This window comes from Pelophylax lessonae (genome assembly GCF_965119305.1).
Source record: "Pelophylax lessonae genome assembly, chromosome: 13".
Classification (NCBI taxonomy): domain Eukaryota; kingdom Metazoa; phylum Chordata; class Amphibia; order Anura; family Ranidae; genus Pelophylax; species Pelophylax lessonae.
Genome location: NC_138780.1, coordinates 173,167,010 through 173,177,541, shown reverse-complemented (window position 1 = coordinate 173,177,541; position 10,532 = coordinate 173,167,010). Strand labels below are relative to the sequence as shown.

At 42.8% G+C, this 10,532-nt stretch overlaps 1 protein-coding gene across 1 annotated transcript in view; it reads right to left on the bottom strand.

Moving 5' to 3' along the window:
• Window positions 1-270: 270 nt before the first annotated feature.
• Window positions 271-10,532, bottom strand: part of LOC309569227 (lysophosphatidylserine lipase ABHD12-like) — a gene marked incomplete at its 5' end in the record, with an annotated part of 34,640 nt that continues 24,378 nt past the window's right edge. Inside the window, 4 exons of the mRNA XM_082274980.1 lie at window positions 271-394; window positions 1,549-1,670; window positions 6,024-6,102; window positions 8,355-8,437. Of these exons, the coding sequence (XP_082131106.1) occupies window positions 373-394; window positions 1,549-1,670; window positions 6,024-6,102; window positions 8,355-8,437 (306 nt within the window). The 3' untranslated portion in view covers window positions 271-372. The remainder of the gene's footprint in view (window positions 395-1,548; window positions 1,671-6,023; window positions 6,103-8,354; window positions 8,438-10,532) is intronic.

The following is a 10,532-nucleotide window of genomic DNA, read 5'->3' as shown; positions in this document are numbered from 1 at the left end:
ACACTAATACCGAATCAAAATAAATAACATTTGTGTACAAGGCCTTTAATTGTTGATTCTGAAGAATAATTCTACTTTGGTTTCTAGACTTACCAGCCAGTATATATAGATTGGAGCCTCAGATGGCACATACATTGTCCAATGAGCAGGGTCCTTGTGTACTACTGATGCTTGGGCTCCCCAGGCTGATCTACTGTTGCTGAAGGAAATACACTGACTGCAGGAGTCCATTCATGTGGAAAGTAACATCCAGAGGTCATAACACGGATACAGAATCCTCACATTTTTATTATCACTGGAAACAATTCTATACAATATAGGTGAAAAAAAGGTATCCCTTTAAGCTCCTGGTATTCGGAATGTGTTGCTGCTTCAGATGTTGTTCAGGAAAGCCCTGGGAGAGAATGTCAACAAAATATTACTTTTATCGAAGGATTAAGCCATCAAGGAAAGAGCTCATGCTTCAAACTTATAGGCCGGAGCACTCTGTTTTCTTCACTGCATCAGCAGTGCAGAGGGAGAGAAAGTCAGGAGGAACATGGTTCCTCTGTTTCCTGGGGCAGCGATCTGGTTGGATGCTGACAACCCATCAATGCACAGTGTCCAGCATGTCCCCATTCAATGCACAGTGTCCAGCATGTCCCCCATCAATGCACAGTGTCCAGCATGTCCCCCATCAATGCACAGTGTCCAGCATGTCCCCCATCAATGCACAGTAACCAGCATGTCCCCCATCAATGCACAGTAACCAGCATGTCCCCCCATCAATGCACAGTGACCAGCATGTCCCCCCATCAATGCACAGTGTCCAGCATGTCCCCTATCAATGCACAGTGTCCAGCGTGTCCCCCATCAATGCACAGTGTCCAGCATGTCCCCTATCAATGCACAGTGTCCAGCATGTCCCCCATCAATGCACAGTGTCCAGCATGTCCCCCATCAATGCACAGTGACCAGCATGTCCCCCATCAATGCACAATGACCAGCATGTCCCCCATCAATGTACAGTGACCAGCAGGTCCCCCATCAATGCACAGTGACCAGTGTCTGGAGTCTGGACCAATCACAGCCCGGACATCAGCAAAGTGGGGGGTGTCGGGGCATATTGTTCTGCGCCCCGATGACCCCCCAGAAGGCCGCCAATCTGCGCCTCTGCCCGCCACAGGTGGGGTCAAAAACCCCAACTCCCCATACCCACCACTAGGTCCGCGCCTAGTGGGCAGAAATTGGACAATTTTTTTTTTTATCTTTTTTTTTTTCCTCTTTTTTGGGGGGGCAGCGCCCCTGCCCCCCCCTATCGGCCCGCCGCCACTGTTCACGCATTTGAATACAGCTGCAAGTCCTACCTCTACTTCTCCCAGTCTAAATGCTGCTGTATAGGAGAATGTAAGATGCTAATACCAAGTCAAATTAAGGTATTTGCATTAAAAAAAATAAGGATTACAGAGCTGCATCATTTGCATCCTATATCTGCCTGTTATTGTTTGCTTCAAATGCAGAAAATCCAAACATATCTACATGAACCTGATTTAGGCACAACATACTCACCAAAGCTTCTCTGACAGTTTGGGGTCTTTATAAATATATTTGTGTTTGTAGCCCAGGTTGGCGGGGTACAGTATCAGCTTCACGTCTCTGGGGTGACGCGAGTTTATGGCTATTTCATGGAGCTGTAATTAAAAAAAAAAAAGGAAATATTAAAACCCAAAAAGTGTAAATGACAAATCTTTAGGGGAACTCAACTTGCATCTGATGCAAGTCAGATTTTAGGAACGAGAAATGCAAGTTTTTGGCAAGATACTCCCCCGGGGTTAATCACTTCTAAAGAGCAGCTTTCCTCATTAGAACACAAAAAGTGCACCAGCTGATTACAATGAACCACACCCTCCCATTCAGAATGGATTAGGTCTGGTGTAACAAACCGCTATTTCTACAGAGCAGCGAAAAAAAGGTAGGAATCTGCTACAAAGTTTATTTAAATCCCTGCAATGTACATTGATCACCCAGAGGGGAATGTCCCCCTACATGACCAGGAGATTTTGCGATTTAGCACTGCTCTACTTTAACTGGCAATGACGCGGTCATGCAACACTGTGCCCAAATGAAATTTAAATCTTTTTTTTTTTTTACACAAATAGAGCTTTCTTTTGGTGGTATTTAATCACCACTGGGTTTTTTATTTTTTGCTATATAAAAATGAACAAAAAACAAAATTTGGGAAAAAAACAAAAATAGTTTTTCTTAGTTTCTGTTATACAATTTAGCAAACAAATAATCTTTCTTCATAAAAAACTTAGTCCAAAATTAATTCTGCTACATTTCTTTGATAAAAAAAAAAAAATAACCCAAATCAGTGTATATTACTCTGTGTGACAGTTATAACGTCTACGAACCATGGTATATGTATTTGAAAATTGATCAGTCCTAACATGCTGACAGCCTATCTTGTTTCTTAAAGGCCTAAAATGCCAGAACAGTAATGACCCCATTTTGAAAAGTGGACCCCCCAAGGTATTTAGTTAGAGTAATGGCGAGTTTGAGTGTTTTGAAGTTGTCATTTTTTTTTTTTTTGAAAATTAAGAATATAAATATAAGATTTTTCAATTTTTTTTTTTTTTTTCATACGGTCAGTACAGCGTTGTGTAGAAGTGATCCGGGATACTGACTGGTGACAATATGTAAAAAAAAAATGTATTCAATTTTTTTTTTCTTTTCTAACATTTCACCATCACTTGGAATGTTTTGGCAGAAAGACGCTTGAGCATTTTTTCATTTCAGTGGCCAGAATATAAAAAAATGGCCACTGAAATAAACACTCAATCACTTAACATACCTAAATGGCTTTCCTGCCGGAAGAAAAGTGTTTACAAAACCTCCAGTGTGCATGAAGACTTATAAAGCCTAAAAATTCAGTTTAAAGTTGGATATACACTATACAAGTTTTGTTGGTAGATTTCCTTTAGATTAAAGGCCCGTACACACGTACCGATCGTCGGCATACAAACGTCGGTGGACGAAGGATCTGCCGATTGTACGCGTGTTAGTATGGTGCCTCCGACAGATGTCTGCGCACAATCCGCGGACAAAAGTCTTTCGTGCAAACATGAAAATATTTGTATGCCGACACCAGAACGGACGATTGTTCGCCTGTCAGTACACAATTCGGCCGACAGACCGCAGATTTGCAAGACTGGGCATGCTCAGAAAATAGAAAACACAGGGAAAGTTAACCATTACATGACATCACTTCTGCAGTCGGCGGACAAAATTCTTGTGCTGTCCTTGTGCTGTCTTTGCACTTTTCAGCAGACACCGACATCCCGGGGAGAAAAGAGGAACATTTGTAAGCCGACCATCGGTACGTGTGTACGGGGCTTTACCTTCAACTATGTTGTGCAAGGGCCTGCCTGATTGCATACACATTGAAAGTGTTTAGGTCTGACCTCATATTAAATGGTTTTGGTAAGTCTTAGGTCCCTTTCACTTTCACCGCTCCATCTCCGCTCTGTGTGCAGAGACGGAGATGTCAGATCCCCGCTGTTCTCTATGGGGGAATCGGATGAGAATGGACAATTCTGTCATTCTCATCCGATCTGATCCGCCAGACAAATGGAAAATAGGGTTTCCATCCGTCTGGATTTGATGGATCGGATCGCATGTCAGCAGACATGTCTCCGCTGACATCCGCTGCCCCATAGAGATGCATGGGGCATCCGTTCAGATCCACCTGAAAAACTGACAGGCCGATCTGAACGGTCTGCATGTGTGAAAGGGGCCTAAAGGAAAAAATCTAAAGAAAATTGTATAGTGTGTATCCAGCTTAAGGGTCCATTCACACACAGTGGCTAGTGTGCATTGCATTGAAATGGATGTCCTTTTTTCCCACAAATAGAGATTTCTTTTGATGGTATTTGATCACCACTAGGTTTTTTATTTTTTGCGCTATAGACAAAAAAAGACAACAATATTTTTTACTTTTTGCTATAAAACATATCCCAAAATGTTTTTTGGAGAAATCTAATTTCTTCATAAACTTAGGCTAATATGTATTCTTCTACAAATTTTTGGGGGAAAAAAAAAAATCCCAATAAGCGTATATTGATTAGTTTGTGCAAAAGTTATAGCGTCTGCATACACTGGTGTATTTATACCTGAATTTTTATTTGTTAATTTTTTTTCATACTAGTAATGGCCATCAACAGTGACTTAGCGGGACTGCGATATTGCGGCAAACAGTCTGACACGTTAGTGTCACACTAACTGACACTTTTGGCATATGGTGGGAACCAGTGACACTAACACAGTGATAAAAATATGCACTGTTACTGTACTAATGATACTGGCTGGGAAGAGGTTAACATCTGGGGCGATCAGAGGGGTAAATGTGTGCTGAACCAGTGTTTTTTTGTGCACTGTGAGGTGCTTTTACTAAAGCCTCGTACACACGCACCGATTGTTGGCCGTGAATTTTCGTTAGTATGATGCTTCCGACAACCGACTCCGACTTTTCGGCCGAACAAAATCTGGTGTGCATGCTATAAAATTTTTGTTGGCCGTCACCAGAATGGCCGATTGTTCGTCAGTCAGTACAGATTTCGGCAGACAAAAATGTGATGAGCAAGACTGGGCATGCTCAGAGAAGAAAAAACACACGAAAAGTAAACCAGAACATGACATCACTTCTGAAGTTGGTTGTTGTTGGCCGACAAAATTCGTGTGCAGTCTAGAGCACATTTCAACCAACACAACAACACTGGACAAAAGACGGCCGATCGGTCGGCCAACAATCGGTGCGTGTGTACGAGGCTTAAGGATGTACAAGATTTTATTCCTTGCTTTGCAGGGAAACAAAATCCAGGACATACCTGCTGACAGGATGGAGCTCTGCATTGTTCACATTTGCAGAGCTCAGTCCTGTGTCTCTCCTTTCGGATTAACATGTGACGGTGGACAGCCATTGGCCAGCACTCACTGATCGGCTTCTGCTGTGACAAATCACAGCAGAAGCGGTGCACGGCGCCCCCTATACGGAAGTGCAGAGTCCCGTATATATATATATATATATATATATATATATATATATATATATATATATATATATACGCGATTCTGCACATAACAGCCACCCTTTAGCAGTAAATCTGCTATAGGGCAGTTGGCAAGTGGTAAGCATGGTCACATACAACATCCAATCCATGAAACAACTCCCTACCCCCACTTCCCTAAATTTCAGAACACTTTTATTAAAAAGCAGTGCTCAGTACACACTACACATCCCATAGTCCATAGACTATGCAGCAGGAGAAAGGATGGCTACTAAATTTCTCCATATAGTGGGACCACCATGGATTACAGCTACAACAACAAAAAGTTGAAGATTTGGAGGAGGCTGATAGCAACAGAAGGGATTTTTTGAGTTTAGAATACATAGAATTTTTTTTTTTTTTTTTTTTTTTTAAAACCAGAGTTTATTGTCACTTTAATTAGGGATACAGAGCCGTTCAATGTAGTCCACCACCCACTGAGCAGAGAGATTCAAGTGATTGTAAAGTCTTCTCTTTTTTTTTTTTCCAATAACAAACATGTTATACTTACCTTCTCTGTGCAGTTGGTTTTGCACACAGTTGCCCGCATCCTCCTCTTCCCGGGTCCCTCTTCTGTGCTCCTGACCCCTCCCTACTGTTGAGTGCCCCCACAGCAAGCAACTTGCTATGGGGGCACCCGAGCTGAGTCACAGCTCCCTGTGTCCATTTAGACACAGAGCCACGACCTGGCCCCCTCTCTTTCCTGATTGACTGACTGATTTCGATTGACAGCAGCAGGAGCCAATCACGCCACGCTGCTGTCTCAGCCAATGAGGAGGGGGAGTCCCGGACAGTTGAAACACTCCAGCAACATTGCTAGATAAAGATGGGCTCAGGTAAGTATTAGGGGGGCTGCTGCACACAGAAGTTTTTTTTATTTTAATGCATAGAATGCATTAAGATAAAAAAAACCTTCTGCCTTTACAATCCCAAACTCACCTCTTTTCCCATAGACACAGGAACAACGTTGTCATCTTCTGCGTGAAGGATCATGAGTGGACTGGTCATGGTTTTAATGCTGCAGAAAAATGAACATTAAAAAGTCGGTTATGATTTTGGCATGATACACGTTCTTATAAACAGCTTCGGGTAAATAATCTTATCAATAATATTTTGAAAACATTGTATCTATATAGACTTTGTAAATGCATAAAAATATTTGACCAAACATATGTGGACAACCCTCCAGATCAGGGTTTCTCAACCAGGGTTCCTCCAGAGGTTGCTAAGGTTTTCTTGAGAAATGGGCAATTTCTGCCTCTCAGATAAGTTCCCACCGACACCATTGAGCTTTTTTAGCCATCTGTAAGGGGGTTTTTCTTCCCAATGACCCCAAGTGTAGGGAGCATTCTTCCCACTGACCATCACACTAATGTATCACAAATTGAAGATATAGTAATTTTTAGCAGGGGTTCCCCGAGACCGGAAAGTTATTTCAAGGGTTCCTCTGTTTTGAAAAGATTAAGAAAGTCTACTCCAAATGATTGAGCTCAGATGTTTTCAGTGAAGGTTACTACAGCATACAAAGACATTTTAGGCAAATATGCTCTTCCAACCTTGTGGTAACAGTTTGGGAAAGACTCTTTCCTGGGCCAACATAGCAGTATGCAGTAGTATGCTCTCATGGATTGGTGCCAGGAAAGCAAAACTATGGTAAACGCTCTATACGATTTTCCTTTTTTCCCCGGCGCCAAGGTGGCAACATACTATCGCATGTCTGTTGCCATGGAGAAGCACAAAGAAAGGAAAATTACAGTAACTATTTGATATAATTTTCTATTTTACTTTCCAACATGACTTCACCCCTGTGCACAAAGCCAGCTCCATAAAGACATGGTTTGGTGGCCTACACAGAGCCATGACTTCAACCCTACTGAACACCTTTGAGATGAATTGGAGCGCTGATGGTGAACCAGGTCTTTTTATCCAACATCAGTACCTGACCTTACAAATGGGCCCAAATTCCCCCCAACAGACACCCTCCAAAATCTTGTAGGAGGCCTTCCCAGAAAAATGGAGGCTGTTATAGAATTCAATGCATTCCCCCCAAACCCTACCTATCTCAAGGTTCTCCCCATCTGGACTACAGAACAAAATTTGCTCTCTTTATCGCCATAACTATTTTATACTCTTGAACTGTCCATTCCTATTATCTCCTGGAACTAATGTTCTCATGACATTGGGACCCATGCCAGAGAATGTCATTAGACAGATTGCAGAAACCATTGAGTTAAAGCTGAAATCCAGGAATTCGGCTACTTTGTAAAGAGTGAAAGCACACTATGAGTTAAGTCCAAAGAGATGCATGACATCTCCTGGGCTTATCTCTACTATTTATTCTACTTTTTTTATTCTATTTTCCGTTCCCGCATAACTGCACCCCTGTGCACAAAGCCAGCTCTGTAAAGACATGGTTTGGTGGCCTACACAGAGCCTTAACTTCAACCCTACTGAACACCTTTGAGATGAATTGGAGCGCTGATAGTGAACCAGGTGAATTATAGCTGAAATCCAGGAATTCGACCACTTTGTAAAAAGTGAAGGCACACTGTGAGTTAAGTCCAAAGAGCTGCATGACATCTCTTGGGCTTATCTCTACTATTTATATTTAACAGGTTTATTGCTCTGCCGGGAATTCGACTCGAAAAAACATGGGGTTTTGACAGGATAAAAGGCACCCAGAGCAGCTACCCCTCTCATAAAGCCCCCTCTGATACCCATTCAAGAAGCCTTTTGAATGTGTTCACATAATACAAAGGCTCCTGTGAATGGACAGGAGAGGAGGGGTGAGCTTGGCAGGTGCAGTGACTCCCCTGTTCAAGAGGCAGAGCTCAAAAAGGATAAGCGTCACTCTCCTGGAGCTACAGCGATAGCTGTCTTCAGGGTATACTATAAAGCTGTCAGATATAAATAATAGAGCCAAGCCCAGGAGGCGTCAGGCACCTCGCTGGACTTAACTGATAGTGTTCCTTTGTTGTTTACAAAGGAGCTGGATTCCTGGAAGAAAGTGAAGCCCTAGTTTTTTTTCTTGTACTTTTATTTTTTTAATAGGCAAACAGCAAGTTTATATTATGGTACCATGCCAAGAACTGCAAACCGTGCGTTGGGCTCACAGTTGCAGTGCAGCCCTACTGAACTCAAGCAAGGCATTGCAGCTTTGTCCAGATGTATTGTTGTAGTTCCAGTTGGCGACTGATGGCCACTTGTTTTTACCAGCCACCCCTGTAAACGAGCCCTAAAAAAAAAAAAAATTAAAAAAAAAAAACGTACTTTTCATCATTGGGAAAGACATGATTGCTGAGTGCAAATGTGTCCAGGAAAAAATATTCAAATCCGGGGTAAATGTGATAGATCTGCCAGAGAAAAAAGTATCAGTTAGTACCACATGCCAAAAGGTCCACATCACAAGATCGCAAAATATCCCCATCAATTCACCGTATCAGCCACAAACCATGTGACTAGTGCTGCCTAAAACTGAAAGTGACAGAACATTTTAGAAATGGGGTAAAGAGCAGAACTAAAATGACAGCTAGCAGTTTTCTTTCTCTGGGATGTCTGGACAGGAAATCATGTGTCACTCCCTGACATTCTATACCAAAGGGAACCATTGTCCTATTTACTGCTTGTAGAAATACAGTGCCTTCAAAAAGTATTCATACCCCTTGAAATTTTCCACATTTTGTCATGAAAGACTTTACTTGAAACTAAAGGGCCATTCACACTATAAGATTTTCCGAAGTCTTTTTCCTTCAGATTTACCTTTTCTATGTAGTGCAAGGGCCTGCCAGATTGCATACAAACTGAAAGTGTTTAGGTTTGACCTCATATTATATGGTTTTGGTAAATCTAAAGGAAAAAGTCTTCAGAAAATCTTATAGTGTGTATGGCCCAAAAGCCCTCCAGTGGCTTACTGTCTCTGCTACAGAGGCCTTCATCTTCATCTGGTTTTCATTCTGGGTTTGCGGGCTTCAGTGGCTTGAGTGACTGAGCCGTGATGACATCATGGCCATGGCACAGAGCTTGGAAGAAAGGGCACCGGCATGCCATTCATTCAGAGTGCATGCACCCGTGAGGTCACAAGCTGCTGCCCACTAGAATATCTCCTAAACAGTGCAAGTTTAGGAGATATTCATTTAACCAACCTGTAAGCTATATTATAAGCTTATATGTAGGTAAAAATAAGCATAGAGTTCACTACCACTTTAAAAGGGAAAACACCCCCTTACTTTTTGCCTCAACTTTTCTGGGAAGGCTTTCCATGAGATTTTGGAGCGTATCTGGTGGAATTTGTGAGGTCATTTACTGATATTGGATGAGGAGACTTGGCTCACAATTGGCATTCCAATTCATCCCAAAGGTGTTCGGAAAGGTTGAGGTTCAAGCTCTCTGCAGGTTACCCAAGTTCCTCCACACCAAACCCATCAAACCTTGTCTTTATGGAGCCAGTTTTGTATACAGGGGTCCTGTTTTTTCCTCCTGCCTCTTTGGAGGTCCCTTGGATGGGACAAATGGGACAGTTCCATCCACTACAACTGGCACACTCCTTGGTGCCACTTGGACACTTTTAAGTTTATCAAGGAGCAGGGGCCGCATGGAGTTAAGCCCGACTTGTGGAAGCCAAAAACTATCTACAAGTTGATCAGAGCAATGGACACAGTGGAGACTGTTCCAGGCTTACCTTCAGCCACGTGCAAAGTGGTTTGGAGGAATGTCTCTTCAAAGGAACTCACCAGCAGGCACAAAGATCTGGCATGGATGGCAATCTAGGAGGGGTTGCCGCTCAGGACATTTATGCATGCCAGAAACCTGTGCAGATACAGGCACTGCCCTTTTTGCATCATCCAGGATGAAACATCTTTGCACGTTTTCTGGGAGTGCCCCTTTGCACAGAGCCTGTTGAGGGCCTTGGAACCTGAACTCAAAGACTTTGTGCCGCAGACTGTCATCACACACTTTGGTGTGCTGAATGGACTTTTCTGTGGAACTTATTCCCAGGAGGACATTGACAATGCCCGGCGGGTGTTGTGCTGCTTTAAGGACGCTTTGTGGTGCGCCAGAAAACGCCTTATCCACCAGCGGGAGAGGATATCCATTGAGAACTGTCCCAGACTGGTTCACAGTCTGCTCAGAGACTATAACTTGATGGATCTCATGGAGGAAGAGGAGGTCTGAGATTTCCCTATTCCCTACTCTCCCTTATGTGTCTTTGTCCAATCGATAAAGTTTCGGGCTTGTGATCTTATTCCCCTCCCCTACCCCCCTATTCCCCCGCCCAATCACACCTGTTGCTTATTGAACTGTATTTTGGTTTGAAACGATGCATGCACTGTTTAGCAACATGTATATAGTAATTGTTTTCTAGTTAATGCTTTCAGGGTAAGCGGCGTCATGCATGATGTGATGGTTCGGGGTATCCTTACTAGAATGTACCCCCATCAACTATTGTTT